Source organism: Colobus angolensis, unplaced genomic scaffold (genome assembly GCF_000951035.1).
Source record: "Colobus angolensis palliatus isolate OR3802 unplaced genomic scaffold, Cang.pa_1.0 Scaffold6, whole genome shotgun sequence".
In the NCBI taxonomy this organism is placed as follows: domain Eukaryota; kingdom Metazoa; phylum Chordata; class Mammalia; order Primates; family Cercopithecidae; genus Colobus; species Colobus angolensis.
Window position 1 is genome coordinate 12,063,495 of NW_012119598.1, and position 17,113 is coordinate 12,080,607.

The window sequence follows — 17,113 nt, forward strand, 5'->3', positions numbered from 1 at the left end:
GAGGCATTATGCTACCTGACTTCAAACTATACTACAAGGCTACAGTAACCAAAACAGCATGGTACTGGTACCAAAACAGATATTTAGACCAGTAGAACAGAACAGAGGCCTCAGAAATAACAACATACGTCTACAACCATCTGATCTTTGACAAACCTGACGAAAACAAATAATATGGAAAGGATTCCCTATTTAATGAATTGTGCTGGGAAAACTGGCTAGTCATATGTAGAAAGCAGAAAGCTGAAACTGGATCCCTTCCTTACACCATATACAAAAATTAACTCAGGATGGATTAAAGACTTAAACAGCATAAAAACTCTAGAAGAAAACCTAGGCAATACCATTCAGAACATAGACATGGGCAAAGACCATGACTGAAACACCAAAAGCAATGGGAACAAAAGCCAAAATAGACAAATGGGATCTAATTAAACTAAAGAGCTTCTGCACAGCAAAAGAAACTATCATCAGAGTGAACAGGCAACCTACAGAATGGGAGAAAATCTTTGCAGTCTACCCATCTGACAAAGGGCTAATATCCAGAATCTACAAATAACTTAAACAAATTTACAAGAAATAAACAACCCCATCAAAAAGTGGGCAAAGGATATGAACAGACACTTCTCGAAAGAAGACATTTATGCAGCCAACAGACATGAAAAAATGCTCATCATCACTGGTCATCAGAGAAATGCAAATCAAAACGACAATGAGATACCATTTCACACCAGTTAGAATGGCGATCATTAAAACGTCAGGAAACAACAGATGCTGGAGAGGATGTGGGGAAATAGGAATGCTTTTGCACTGTTGTTGGAAGTGTAAATTAGTTCCCATTGTGGAAGACACTGTGGCAATTCCTCAAGGATCTGGAACTAGAAATACCCAGTGATCTCATTACTGGGTATACACCCAAAGGATTATAAATCATGCTACTATAAAGACACATGCACACATATGCTCATTGCAGCACTCTTCACAATAGCAAAGACTTGGAGCCACCCCAAATGTCCATCAGTGATAGTCTGGATTAAGAAAATGTGGCACATATAAACCGCGGAATACTATACAGCCATAAAAACAGATGAGTTAATGTCCTTTGCAGGGACATGGATGAAGCTGGAAACCATCATTCTAAGCAAACTATCATACGGACAGAAAACCAAACACCACATGTTCTCACTCATAGGTGGGAGTTTAACAACGAGAACACATGGACACAGGGCGGTCAATATCACACACCGGGGTCTGTTGGAGAGTGGGGACCTGGGGAAGGGATAGCATTAGGAGAAATACCTAATGTAAATGACAAGTTGTTGGGTGCAGCAAACCAACGTGGTACATGTATACCTATGTAACAAATCTGCACGTTGTGCTCATGTACCCTAGAACTTAAAGTATAATAAAAAAAAAATCACTGTGATATGACAATCAAACTTGTATTTAATGCCTTCCAGGGAAATCCTTTTGTTGCTTATCAAATTATTTCAAGAAAACATTTCTCGTTATATTTAACTTGGAATCTTTCCCCAGAAAGGAGATGGGGCTGTCCTTGGCTTGATGTGGTGCCCAGAGCTTTTTCATTTGTGTGCAGTTGACGGTTGATTCTCTGAGATACAGAAAACAGTCGATCAATCTCAACAGATAAGGGAATTCATCTTTTTTTTTTTGAGCACGAATTACTCTATATGCATTTTCTCATTTTATCCTCTGAATAATCTCCCTGTCACCATTTTATAAACGCAGAAACAGAGATTCAAAAGGGTCAGGTCACTGGCTTAAGGTCAACTCTACTGCTAAACAGAAAAGCCAGGACCAAAACTCAGATCTTTGTGACCCTCATTGCCACTGTGCCATGCGACGATGCCTGCCTCCTTTAGAGGCCGACTAATAGGTAACATTACATATCATTTCTTCTATGAATTTTCATAACACCTTTAGGAAGCCTTGGTTAGATAGAAAAATTGATTATCTTAATCCTACACTCTACCCCAGGCCAAGCTGATTTTCTTAAGGAATGGCCGAATGGAAGTTGAATGGTTTAAAGGTGACTGGCAAACAGAGAAACAAGGCGCCAAAGAACTGGCTGTTTCCAAACCTGGGCGATCAGCTTCTGAATGAGTAGTTCAGTGGGTATAACTTCCAGGCTTACTCAGGCACCATTATGCTAATTGGAATAATCAATCCACATCCCAGAAGACTGCTTCCCCAGAGATTTCTGGATGGAAGAGGATGCCCTGTGGGCATCAGTGTATCCATGTAAGAAAGTCACTTAACAAAGCAAAATCTGGCAGTCTAAACTTAACAGTATTTTCCCCAAATGTTAGTTGCAGGCATGTATGACAAACAAACAAACAAACAAACAAAAAAACCAGCAAAAATACTCCCCACTGTTTGTATTATTATTGCAGGGGCTTTAAGCTGAGCAAACTGGAAAAAGGGGAATCACAAATTGTCTGTTTTTTTCTATCAGTACTCACCCTTGTCCACATTTTCCCCCAAGGAATGTTGCAGCTCTGGATCTTGGAAAGGACAATTTCGACGTTTTACTCTTCCGACCAGTTTCTTCGTTTTCATAACTCTACTTGAAGAACACGTGATGTTTGCCAGTGTCTGACATTACGGACCTCACAGCCTACTGAATCTGAAAACAGGAGATAGAGATGGAAAGGTTGGTAAACTCTGAAAAAAATTGAGATGATTTTCATCATTTAAGGATTGCATCAGAGCAGTTGGAAAAGCCAAATCCATAGTCTCGTGAATGGAATCCATCATCCATTCATTCATGCAATCAAAGAAAGCATTTATGGGGTTCTTACTATGCTTTAGTTGGAACTTCAAAGACACATAAACTATAGCAACGTCCTCAAGGATCCCACAGTCTCACTGAACAAACAAAAAAATACAGCACAATACAATGTTACATCATTTTGGGTCAAATGTGCAGTGGATCCAGTGAGGCCACAAAGGAAGAAGGTCAACCTTGGATGGAGTCTTGAGAGATGGGTAGATGTTTGCCAGGTGTTTTGTATGGATAGTAGAGTTGAGAGTGAAATTTCCTTGCCTGTAACCTACAGTTTTAGTCTTGTCGTCGATTTCACTGATAGTTTTCTACTCTCCCATCCCTGTGGCCTCACCATCCCCCTTAAACCAACTTAATATGTTACTGCTTTTATCATTTTGAAGCCACAAGATGTGCCTGACTCTACCTCTTACCAGCAGCTTGTGAAGGTCACTGGAGCCATATGCTTTTTTTGTTTCCAGAAAAGGAGAAAAACTAGTGTTTTGGAAATGTGGCTTTTAAATAGCTTAGATGCAAAGCCCAGAATTTGATTTTTTTGGGAAAAACATGGACTGGGCTTTCGATGAGTTAGTACTGGCCAATTTTTCACTTCTCTTTCAACTTCTTGCAGCTGGAAGGCTGTTTTGAGATGGTGTGTGTGTGTGTGTATGTGTATGTATTTGTAGGTTATAGTTGGGATGTATATTCTTAGAAAACCCCTCATATTTAAACCACATAGGGCACATGAATATCTTTTTGAGAATTGGTAATGTGAATCTTTGTAAAAGGACAGTGTTTTCCTATCAAGAATAATGTAAGAGGTTGCTTTAAAAGGGGAAGCAGAAAAATAAGAATTGTGACTGGCACATAATAGAAGCTCAGCAAACAATTTAATGAACCTATGCAGCTGCCCTTAGGAGGAAGAGAAGTCTTCCTAGAACTCCTTTCCACACAGGATAATTGGGAGTTGGTCTCCTTTCGCTTCCACCAGGATGGGAACAGCCTCCTGTAATTTCAGTTTGATAAACACAGTATTTACAGTCTTGGCTAGGAGGGGGAAAAAGGAATTTTCCTCTGAGGCACTTGCAGTGGCTAGGCAAGAGGACATGGGCCCATGACTCATTTGCTCTGCCTGAACCCATGTGTGGTTTCCCCGGTATCTTGGCCCCACACGGGATGGAGAACCAGAGGGGAGAGTTACTGCGTTTCCAGCGCCCTGTCTATTGCTTCTTTAGGTACTCGCACCTTGAGGCATTTTAACTGCCCAAGGTGTCTGCCCTTATAAGACAGCCTCTCAGAGCTGATTTGTCTATGGGGATACCATAAACTGCAGTACCAGAAATTATATATATACACACACACACACACACACACACACACACACACACACACACGTCATTAATTCTTTACTGGGAAATATAACACACATATAGAAAACTGTATAAAATGAATGTATAGCTTAATAAATTGTTATAAATTTAACTGCCACACAGGTCAAGACGTAGAGTACTGCCAGGACTCCAGAAGCTTTCCAAGTGCCTTTCCAATGCAACCTCTTTCTTTCCCATAAAGGAGGTACTACCCTTATCCCCATGCACCGGGAACTCTGTGTTGGGCCTTGTGCTTTTGGGCTTCCGTCTCTCCTCCAGCCATGCACTTTCTGAAGGGGAAAGAGGTCTGTGGGACCAAGAGACCATGCCCACCTGAGACCCATGTCTCCCTTTCTAGACCCCATGCCAAGGACCAGGACATTGGGACTTCCTGTTCAAATGATTCCAAACCTACTTCCTGGTCTTTGTGGGCTCGTCTTTAAGTCCTTCTTCCTGAGGGGAACCTGGAAGCAGATATTTGTAAAAGGCCACAGGTCAAGTTTAGACTTGATGGCTCAAGAGTGATATATATGAGCACCAAGGCCCTTGGGTTATGGGATGGAGCAGGGCTGGGGCATGGGGGTGGATGGCTAGATCTAGGGGAGGCTTCTTCCTGTGGCACATGTTCTAGCAGGAAGATCCAAGCAGTCCAAAAACTCTAAGGTCCAACATGGTTTCTCAGGTCACTATGAAGAGATATTTGTCCAAGTAGGAGGATGGGACATCTTTTATTTAACAGCTTGTCAGTTTAATTTATAATTTTACAATTTACAATTTTACAACACAATACAATATTAGGCCCATAACATGCAGTTCTCTGTCTGTACTTTTACCTTAAGCCCCACAAAAAAAGTTTTTTGTAATGCTCCAAGGAATCCTGTTAATTTATTATTTGGAAGAATGTCAGACATTGATCCTTTGTTTTAAACTCATGATAAGAATCAGATAATATATACTTTGAAGTCATGTCAAAGAAAAAGAGTAATTCTATATGACATATATTGCAGATTTTTATTTGTATATAAGCAAAGCAGTGTCTAAAGTATATTTATATGTCCTCAATTACTAAATGTGCCAGTTTTCTGTTGAGGGTGTCTGCCCACAGATGGGTTTAAAACAGCAGGGTTTAAGATTGGGGCACAGAAGACGGACAGGCAATAAAACCAGAGACGTTGAAAAACGTGGCGAAAGTTTGAAACATCCACTGTGTAAAACTGCAACAGCCTGCTGTTTCTAGAATAGGCCCCGTTCAATGTAGCGTTGCAGAAGATAATCTACTCTCATTTTAATTAGAAAAAATAGGAGAACAGGAAGGTGAGCTGGCCAGGGAACTACAGAGGGCTGCCTGACAGTAACAAGGTTCTAGATGGCATTGGTGACCGTGAGTTTGCAGTGGCACCGTCTGCAGGGTGTGTGGTTTTGCCAGCCATGCTCAATAGCTGGGTGATTGATGCAGAGTAAGCAAACAGTTGAGCTCATCCAAGGCTGGGCTTTGGCCGGGGCAATGCATTAGAAGGACAAACGGCAAGGAGGTTGAGTATATTGGCAAGAGGAAGGTGAAGTGGGGAAGCTCAGGGGTTTCAGTGGGCAGAGAGGGAAGTGGGCATGTGAGGAGGCTGTGGCTATTTCTGCTGAAGAGGCCTGCTCATGCCCCTTGCTTTTGGAGCACATGGCTGTTGCTGCTTCCTGGAGGAACAGATGCTGTCAGATGTGGCATACTAATGAGCTGCAGGCTGACAGGCTCCCCAGCTGGTCTCCCTCTTCTGCAGTGGTCCTGACTGGTCCCAGCTGGGCAATTCAGCAATCTGTGCTCAGTGCTGCCACAACTCTCAGAGCATGCTCTAGGGGGACACACACCCCTGTGAAAGGATGAGGTTGGTACCAGCTGCCTTCCTAGCGGCGTGTCGATGTATCCCTGGGTCGGTCTGCTCATTTCTCTGTTATTTTAAAATGCTGTGTGGGCTGACTCTGTTTACATCTTGGATTTTATTACTGTAATCTTCTAAGACTACCAATCTTCCTTTAGCTGCCATATTTCAAATAAAAGCTATGGATATTATTATAAATATTATTGATATTACTATTCTATACATCTACTAATATTATTAGCAGTCAACTTGAAACTCTAAGTTACCATATTCACTTCAGTATCTTCATATACAAATAATGGAGGAAAAAAACCATAAATGTTTTACAGGGGTGGTGACACACTACTATTATTCTTAGTACAAAATGGTCAACATTTAAAAAATATATACTAAACATTGTCAGAAGCAATGGGAACTATTATACCTTGTTGACAAGAATATCAATTGATACAACCACTTTGGAAACAGTTTGGTATTTTCTGTTAAAGCTGAAAACAAAGCGGGCAAGGTGCTATGAGCCTGTAGTCCCAGCTACTCAGGAGGCTGAGGAAAGAGAATCCCTTGAGGCAGCCTGGACAACACAAAGAAACAAGGAAGGCAGGAAGGCAGGAAGGCAGGGAGGGATGGACGGAAACCTATCATCCAGCAATTCCATATAAACACAACAGAAACAGATAAAGATCTACATAGCATTATTATTCATAATGGGCTAGTACTGGAAACAACACAATTGTCCGTGAACATTATTAATAGAATGGAAAAATGCTGGCATATCCATACAGTGGAATACCATACAGCAATGTAAATTACAAACTACAGCTACAAGCAATAACATAGATGCATTGCTCGAACATGATGCTGAGTGGGAGAAGCCCACACAAAAGAACATATGCTGTGATTCATTTATCCAAAGTTTAAAAAAGGGGGAAGTCATTTTATTGTATAGGAGTGCCAAGTGACATAGTAAAGCACAGAGAAAACTAAGGAGGGAATGACCAGAACAGTCCGGATAGTCATCTGTGGGCATCTGTTAACCTCAGCAGGCAGTCTCCCCACCTGCTCCACAAAGAAAGCAGGGGCCCTCTGAAATGAACTTCCTCAACTTCCCTCCTCCACATCTGCAGATTCACTTCACATTTCAACTCATCCCTTTTTCCTTCCCGCATCCTTGTGACAATACGGAAAATGTCTCCTCTCATGCCTAAGTGAATCCCTCCACCTGTCACTCAATGCCATCCTGTCCTGCCTTCTACGGGACTTTTCTCCATATATGACCTCTCTCCTGACTTGCTCCCAGCAGTCATGCCTTTCCTTTAAGACCCTGAAGTCAGGTTTGCCCGTAGCCGACTGAGTCCTTTAGCTCGCATGGCCTTCATCCAAGCAGGGCAGGAGGGTTGAATTGTGTCCCCCCAGAATAATATGTTAAATTCCTAACCCCCAGTATCTCAGAATGGGACCTTATTTGGAAATAAAGTCATTGCAGATGTAAGTAGTTCAGATGAGGTCCTACCAGAGCAGGGTGGGCCCCTCATCCAACTGGACTGATGTCCTTATAAAGAGGAGTAATATGGAGAGGAAAGCTGATATGAAGAAACACGGGCAGATTCTTTCCTCACAGCCCTCTCAAGTCACCAACCCTACCGACCCCTTGGTCTCTTCCAGCCTCCCGAGCTGTGAAACAGTCAGTTTCTGTTTAAGCCCCGCAGTCTGTGGTGCTTAGTGACAGCATCCCTGGGAAACTGCATTAGAATTCTGCTTATTAACTTTTCCACCTTATGCAAGTTAGCGTGTTTCCCTCTGTAAGCTTCAATCTCTTCATCTAGAAAAGGAGATACAGGAGCACTAACCGCATGAGATTGTTGTGAACATTAAATAAAAAGAAGGAAGTACCATGTTAATCACAGTGCCTGGCTGTATTAGTTTGTTAGAACTGCCATAATCAACTATCACAGACTGGGTCGGGCACGGTGGCTTACGCCTGTAATCCTAGCACTTTGGGTCGGGTGCGGAGGAACTTCCAGTTCTTCTGTTTTCACTGGTGACTGTCTGGTGTTTGTCTTCTCTACCTCACCAAAGGGGCTCTTCCCAACATCCCTTGTTCTGAGTCCTTTTTCCTAAACCCAGTGGACCACTTTGAGTCTGACTTTACTTGACATCTCTGCAAAATTTGACATCATTGACCATGTTCCCCCTTTTAAATGGTGCTCTTTCCTTGGTGCTAGTCTGTCTGGGTGTTTCTCTTTACCTCCCATCATGGCACTGAGCCTCCAGTTCTGTCCTCAGCCTCCTCTGCTTTCACCACCTGCAACCACAACTTCAGTTTCCACCTACAGCTTCAGGACTCCCGAACCTGTCTCTCCAGCCCGGGTCTTCTCTCCAACTGGCCCTGGACAGCTCCCCTTGATGTCCCTCTCCCACCTTGTGCTCCACCTCTCCAAAAGACACACCCCATCTGCTAATCCAAATGGATATTTTCAGCTTTGGTCTCCTCTCAGTGAATGGCACCACCACCCACACTAGATGCTGGGCCTCATCCTAATGGTTTCCATTGTCCATCTTCCCCATGGCTTTCAAGATGTCCTCTCAATGATGCCTCCTGCAGCGCTCTCCATTCCTCTCTGTCCCTACTGCTGTCATGTTCAGGCCACTTCCATTCTCATCTGGATTACTGCATTGGCCTTTGAGACTTGGCTCATCTCTCTATAACCCTTTCTTCATGCTGCAGCCAGAGCTAATGCCTCTAAAATGTCAACTGTGTCATGTGAGTTCCCAATCCCTGAAGTTTTTTAGTCAACTGATGGAATTTTTAATATTATGGAATTACTATGGAAATGTTTTAAGTTTGATAATGATATTATGATTTTATACTATATATGTGTATGTGTATATGTATATATTAAAGAGTCCTTATCTTTTGAAGATTCACACTGAGTATATGCAGACCAGTAATCCAGTGGGGTGGGGAGAGTGGGGAGACAGTAAAACAAGGTTTTCCATGTGCTGAGAATTATTGAATCTAGGTAATTGATACTACCCTTTCTACTTTTGAAACATTCTACAATAAAATATTTTTTGAAATAAAATCCCTAAACTCAAGCAAAACAAAAAGTACTGCCATGTTTTTCTTATTTTTCTTAAGACAGTGTCCACAATTCTTAAGATGACTCATAAGGCCATGCATAGTCTGGCCTCTGTCTACCTTTCTTTCAAGTGCAGGACCCCCAGGGCTTATTGAAGATTTGTGAAGTGGATGGATGGATAGATGGATTAGTAGGTAGATAGAGGGATGGATAGATGAATGGATGGATGAATGGATGGATGGTGGGTGGATGGGTAGATAGATGAATATCTAGATAGGTGGATAGATCAATGGGTGGATATATGATGGATGGATGGATAAATGAATAGATAGATGGTGGGTGGATAGATGGACGGATGCATAGATGAATGGGTAGATGGTTGAATGGATGGGTGGATTAATGAATAGATGGATGGGTGGATAGATGGTGGATGGATGACTGAATAGATGGATGGTGGGTGGATGGATGGGTAGGTGAATAGATGGATGAGTGGGTAGATGGATGGATGGATGGCAAATGAATGAATAGATGGATGGGTGGATGGGTAGGTGAATGGGTGGATGGATGGATAGATGGGTGGATAGATGAATAGATGGATGGGTGGGTGGGTAAGTGAATGGAAGGATGGATGGATGGATGAATGGGTGGAAAGAGAGTAGGAAAGGATCCTATATTCCTACCCTCACTCTGCAAATAACTTTCTTTGAGACCTTTGACTTCTCACTCTCTTTGGATCTCAGTTTCCTCATTTGCAACAGGAAGAGTAAACAAGCTCATCATCATTTTTTAGGAGAGAGGTGCCAGTTTTAACTATTTTATTATTTTGGAAGTCACAGTAATATTTGTTTTTGAAAATTGTTTCATTGTTAAAAAATAAAAAATTTACATCTTCTGGATTAGGTGACATTTCAGATCCTTCCCAACTGCAATAGACTGTGATTACAGGGAGGTTTTCCAAGTTAAAGCATATGGATTTGGTGAACACAGAGCACAGATTTTTCTCAAAAATCCTGATTTAATAAAAGTTAGTTTTTTCTAGTAAAGGAACTTGTTATAGGACACAATTCAATTTGTAAGCCTTTTAAAGACACTCATATAAAACATTTGCAAATTAGAAAAGCAGTCTTTTCTTGGACCATATGTTGAGATTTGGGGTTTAGAAGTATGCTCACTGTCCACATGGTGGAAGCAAGCACTCTACATAAACAGGACCTTTAGATGAGGAGATCCTTGTGGATTATAACTGTGATGCTTTACTGTGACTGCTCCATCTTTGTTACCCCAGCTGAGCACCTGGTGCATATTAAGTGCTCAGTAAAATTTTGCTTTAAATGAGGACCTAGGATGAAGAAGACTCTCAGTGGGGCTCTGTTAGAATTTTCAGTGATAGGAAAGGAAAATAACTTCCTTCCAAAGAAAGGAGAGTGTAGGGAGAAAGCTAGAAATATGGATGAAGGAAGACGTACTCTTGGCTCAGGCATGGGTAAAAATGGCAGGGCTTCTCCTCGTAGGGCGGTTCTCTCTATAGGTTGAAATAAGCAGGATTGAGCAAGGCAGCTTTTATGCCCCCCTCAAAATAGTCTAGATTGCTGATTTCCTGGCTAATCCGCTTCATTTCCTACACTGAGGCTTGTGGACCATCCAGTCTATGTTTTTTCTCATCCCTCCTTGGGTGTTTCTCTAGCCTGATATCTGACCCTTGTATTTAAGGTCCTTGATGGAAAGCCACATGGCAGCTGCAGAGATACACCAGGTTTTCCAAACTTCTGTAACTCCCATTCAGCCATGTGCAGCTGGCAGCTTGTGATGGTGTTCACAGCGGGAAGAACTGTAACCTGCAAGTCAGGAGAACTGGGCTCTACTCTCAGGTGTGCAACTTTGGGCAATTCAGCCATTCCTGAGTCTCAGTTTCCTCGTGTGTAAAATAAAGAGATCAGACAAAAATGCATCCTCGGTTTTGTATCTTATTTAGGCTATAACCTGGATATATAATTAGTGGGATACCAGAAAAGGCCTTTATCAGTTATGAATGTTATAAATTGAGTGAAGCTCTCTGGTTAGCCTGTCGCCAAATGAGTAGTGTCCTAAGGGAATGGAGACTGATCTAGCTCTGTCTTCCTGATGGTTCTTCCTGAGGGTAATTCTAGGCCCAGGATCAATGCAGCCAGCAGAGCTACTTCCTGGGCTGCTAACAGTATCTGAAGCAGAGGTCCGTTGAAACTACAGAGTCACTGACTTCTTCCTTAGCAACTTTATTTCCCCAGGCTGTGGAGTCCTACCAAGATTTTTGCTTGACAGTTGATGAGGGAGTCAGTCCTTCTACCACATTGGGATTCACACAGTTTATTTTGGTAGGTAACTAAGGCAGAGGGAGATCATTAAACCCTTCATAAAACAGCCCATCAGCCACCTGCTTGCAGAGCAAAAGGTTGCTCTTTGGCAGGAAAGATCGTGTTCTTCAGCCCGCTCTTGGGTCTCAGGCAAGATTCTAACAAGGTTGCCTGGGAAAACTTTTTGGTTATGATATATTTCTTTCCATTTGTATAAAAGCAACCAATAAATACCAGTGATCTTGTCAGGCCATGCCAAAGAAGAATTTGTTGGGATTTAATATCCCAGTGCATTGGACGTACTTGAATTTGGCTGAACAGTCAAATTGGGTGGTTTGGCTCCATTTAACCAGTTTACATGTTGTTGGTGTATAGCTTTGCAAATGACTTTGGTTCTTACTGAATGATCACTGGAGGGGATTGGCTTATAAATGAATTCAAAATCCTCAGGTGTGTTTTAAAGATCTACAAAACAAGCCTTTCCTTTGTTGTAAATGGGCAAGACTCAATAAGGAAAGTGAGATGAAAAGAGCTATTAGTTCATCTGTGAGGGCATCCAAATATGTACCCTGAAGGCATAGCAACACATCATTCATGCTTTAACGTGTTCTACAAACAGCAAGATATTCCACACTACTGCCAACCACCTGACCAGGAAAAACAGCATGGTGGTGATCATGAAGTAATTGAGGGTAAAAGGCAGGGTTATAAGTCCTTTAAACCCTTTTGAGCTTAGGTAATGTCTTGCTGGGCACATGGCTCTGATTCTTTCTCTGGTCTTTGCCAGCAGATTTTTAGGAATCTCCTGGCAGAAGAGCATTGCTTGTGGCACCTTCCACTCCTCCAGTGCTCTTGGACGCTGGCTATTTACAAGGACTTTCAACTGCCTCCTTCACCCATCTGGTATTAATTTTGATTTCTTTGTTATTGGGTCTCTGATTCATCTCTATGCAGACCTCTGAGTTTCCTGAAGGCTTTGCTTCCCCAGACAGCGTGCCCCACCCAAGTAAGTTCACTTGCTGTTTGCTTTGAGGAAAGTCAGGATCTAGAGTTCCGCGGCTCAGAGGACAAGACTATGATTCATTTTATTATCAAAGTCAAGACGGAGAGGATTTCCTTCATCTCCCTTTACTCTCACTCCCACGTCTGATCGTCTCATCAGCATGGGATCTTGGCACATCTAGCTTGTAGGATCTCCCAGCTCCCTTCATTCTGCCCTATGTCTCCATCTCAGTTGCCTCTGTCTTAGCTCACAGCCTCTTTCCCGGACTGTTGCAATTGTCTCCACATTATATCCTAAAGGCAATGGGGTAGGCTTGGAAATCCTTTCATTGGAAATTCACTTGATTACATTTTCTTGCATAAGAATCACACTGAAAATAGTCGCTAATTCATTAAAGGGGCAGTTGAAATGGAGGTGGACAGAAATCCATTATAAAGCTGTGCTCCAGATGAGAATTATAAGGAAGGTTCAGATTAAGCCGGAGACAGGTACAGTGAAGAGGAGAGGAAATAGATATTTAGCAAGGAGAACCAAAAGAGCATAGTAACTGATTTGAACTACAAGGTGAAGGAGAGGGAGCCGTTGGTAATAAATGTCTCCCGGCAAAAAACTTTGGAGACTGCATGGATGCTAGTATCATTCTGAGAAAGAAGAAATTAAGAATTAAGTTATGGGGGAAATGGTGAATTTGAATGTGGCATGTTAAGTTCCAGTTTCATGTGGAGAATGTCCAATGGAGAGAGAATCTGTAAGCAGTTATATAACCCAAGTCTGAGATTCAGAGAGAGAGAATGTTGAAGACAGAGATTTTACAGTCATGAGCTTAGAGCTGGTGGTTAAAGCAAGAGCGCTTAAACATCAGCCAGACAGAGCTTGTTAAATGAGATAGGGGGCCAGGCGTGGTGGCTCACACTTGTAATCCCAGCAGTTTGGGAGGCCGAGGTAGATCACCTGAGGTCAGGAGTTTGAGACCAACCCGGCTAACATGGTGAAACCCTGTCTCTCCTAAAAACACAAAATTTAACTGGGTACGGGAGTGCGGGCCTGTGATCCCAGCTACTGGGGAGGCTGAGGAAGGAGAATCGCTTGAGCCTGGAGGTTGCAGTGAGCACTCCAGCCTGGGTAACAGGGTGAGCTTCTGTCTCAAAAAAATAAATTAAAAAAAAAGAGAGAGGGGAAGATGGCAGGATCCTGGGGACTATCACTCCTAGAGGGCCACACAGAAGAGAGAGGGCTGGAGGAGATTCAGGATGGTGCGTTATTACAAAGATGAGAGGAAATAACTTGACAATTAGATTTTGGAGATTCTTGAGATCAGTTTCAACAAAATGATAGGGACAGGCGCCAACTGTGGCTGGGCTGACCTGTGAATGAGAGATGAGAAACTGTAGGCAGAGTCTAGACTTCTCTTTCTAGAAACTTTGCTGTAAAGAAAAGATTATAAATGGGAAATGGGTGATAGCGTGCGTGACCAGTGCACGCGAGAACAGGAAGGCACATGTGATAGTTCTATGTGTCCACCTGACTGGACCACAGGATGTCCAGACATTTGGGCAAGCGTTATTCTGGATGTTCCCATGAGGGTGTTTTGAGATGAAATTAATGTGTAAATCAGTAGATTGGGTAAAGCGGGTGGCCCTTCTGATGTGGGTGGGCCTTGTTCAATCAGTTGAAGGCCTGAATAGAACAAAAAGGTGGACTTTCCCCTGAGTAAGAGAGAAATCCTGCTGCTTGGTTGTCTTTGAACTAGAACATTGGCTTTTTCTCACCTTTGGACTTAAATGGAGACATCAGATCTTCCTGGGTCTGAAGACTGCCGGCCTTTGTGCTAGAGCTACGTGATCAGCTCTCCTGGGTCCCAGACCCTCAGACGCAGACAAGAACCACACTATCAGCTCTCTTGGGTGCCCAGTTTGCTGACTCATCCTGTAGATCTTGGGACCTGCCTGCCTTCATGATCACATGAGCCAAGTTCTTACAAGAAATCGCTTTCTAAATACATATGTGCATCCTATTGGTTCTGTTTCTCTGGAGAACCCCGAGTAATGAAGCACAAAATGGAAAAGAAAAGAGAAAAATAGAGAAGAAGGAAGGAAGGGAGGGTGAGAGGAAGGTGTAGGGGGGATGAGAAACAGAGCCTGGGTGCTTTGAAAGTGTGGGGAGACGGCGGATCACTGCTTCATTGTCTGTGATCTCTGACGGCATTGATGACTCATTCATGTTACATAATTAGAATTCACCTTCAGACTTTGCTGTCTTACAATTTTGTCTCATAGAAACAAGGCTTCCTAGCTTGGCTTGTTTTCTTGTTACTCAGGGGCTGTTGCTAGCATAAGGTCATACTTAGAAAACTGAACCCTCAATAAGATTACTCAGAGACTTGGCAGCTTTTTCCCTGGCCATTTTGTCTTTAAGTTAAAAACAAACAAAAAAAAGAAACAGCTCACTCTTCTAAAATGACATTACATGTCACTTTGAAATATGTCCTGTAGGCCGGCCCTGAAATGTATGGTCTTTCTGGATATTCATGGGAGAGAAGCTTTGTTTTTAAAAATGTAAAAAAAACAATTGTTTTACTCTAAAAAAGTGTCTCTGATAACCCAGTTTTTAGGAAACTATCTGCTGAAAAGAAACAACAGGAGAGGTGAGAATTTGTCCAGTTTATACCTACTTCATTTCTGCCATTATCCTATTCTGGGATAACTTCAGAAACCACTAGGGCCATTTAACCGAGAGACTTATTAGACACTTAGAATTCATTATGTTTCTGCCTTGTTTTTATAATATTTTTGTTATAAAATTAAAGTGACGAAGATAAACAACTTTATTTGTGGCTGTGCAGATGCCATGTGGAATATCTGCCCAGCTTGAAAAGATTCCCCTGGCTCTTCTGCCCACTCAGAACAGCAGGACCCACATTTCAGCTTGGACAGTATAACCAAGCTCTGCTGTTCACAGCTGCCTGGCCCAGGCATGGGTACCTGGCCCCAAGTTCAGGGCCAACACCCTTTTCTGGGAATGCGAAATCAAAGCAGAAAAGCATCCCGTGCACTCACACTCTCACACACTGACACACTCACATACACACATGCACACTAACATACACACTCTCACACTCACACTCGTGCACACTCACACGGAGTCATACACACTCACACACTAACATGCACACTCACACACTGGTGCACACTCGCACTAACAAGCAAATACTCTCACACTGATGCACTCATGCACACTCACACACACACTCACACACAAACATGCACACGTGCACACAAAGTCACTGAGTCTCTCCAACTGTGAATTTGGTCGCTGTGAGCTTCCACCTTTACCTATTGTAAGGATTGAAGAGAAGACAGGAAAAAATACTTCAAGAAAGAAGACCCAAATACAAGCAGCAATGGGTGACAGGCCCTGTATCCCCGGCTGTTCTGGGGTCTCCCAGCTCCTAGATGCTGTCCCTTCTGGGAGCATGGCTGCACTCCTGCGTCCAGTACCATGAAATACGTCCTTCTCCTTACAGTGACCACCCCCTGCCCCTCTTTCTCCCCCAGCCCACCGCCAAGCTGAGTTGAACTGTATTTTGTTACTCACAGTCAAAAAAATCTTAATTCGTTAGGTTACAATTCTAAATATAAAAATATATCTTTCTTGGGTTGTATAATAAAGAATCGGGTTTGAGAATTTTGATGGTTGCAGCTATGGGAAGTGAGAGGGGGAACCTGGACTTCCAATTAAATAACCTTCTATACTCTCTCACCTTTTTCTTATCCCAGGAAAGTCTCAGGAACTCATTGCAATAGGGACTGCCAGGCCCTGTTGTGCTATTGGTGAAGAGAGGGTCACGCAGTGCCTGCGATGAGCGATTTGTTCATATCTATCCAGATTGCATGTGCACACACCCACTCATTCCCAAACGCCATCCTCAGGAGTTTATGCTGCACACAGACTGGCACATGTGCAGAAAGACATGGTGTAAGGCTACTTGCTACAACATTGTTGGTGATAGCAATATATTGGAAGCAACCTGAATTTTTGTTAATAAAGGATTGGCTACATAAATTAGGCTAATCTATACAACTGGAGTACTAAGATGCCCTAAAAAAGAATGAATGAGGTCTTTATGTTTGGAAAGATCTCTAAGACATAATAGTAAGTGGAAAGTGTAAGGTGCAGAACACTGTGTTTTACAGGCTGTCGTTTGTGGGCTGACAACATCTATTCAAATGTGCTTACATGTATGTTGAAAACACTTTGGAAAGAAAAACAAGACATCAGTACCAGTGGTTTACTTGTGTGTATGAATGTGTATATGGCAGGGATGGGGTGGGGGCAGGTGGCTTAGGTACAAGACAGGAATAGCAAAGAGACTTTTTAACCACATACTTCTCAAGAGGTCAAAAAACCTGTTGAAGCATATGTTGTTAACCATGATATATATATATATATATATATATAGAGAGAGAGAGAGAGAGAGAGAGAGAGAGAGAGAGAGAGAATATGAAGGGAGGGAGATAGGGAAGGAAGCAAAAAGAGAAGAAGAAGAGGCAGAGAAATGGAGGGGCAAAGAAAGGAAGGAAGGAAGAAAGGAGGGAGGGAAGAAGGAAAAGGAGGGAGGGAAAGAAGGAAGGAGGGAGGGAGGGAAGGAAGGAGGGAGGGAAGAAGAAGAGGCAGAGA

General features: G+C 42.6%; 1 protein-coding gene across 1 annotated transcript in view; it reads right to left on the bottom strand.

The window, feature by feature from the left end:
- Window positions 1-17,113, bottom strand: part of NEDD9 (neural precursor cell expressed, developmentally down-regulated 9) — a 200,788-nt gene that overhangs the window by 120,457 nt on the left and 63,218 nt on the right. Inside the window, exon 2 of the mRNA XM_011962689.1 lies at window positions 2,484-2,647. Within this exon, the coding sequence (XP_011818079.1) occupies window positions 2,484-2,495 (12 nt within the window). The 5' untranslated portion in view covers window positions 2,496-2,647. The remainder of the gene's footprint in view (window positions 1-2,483; window positions 2,648-17,113) is intronic.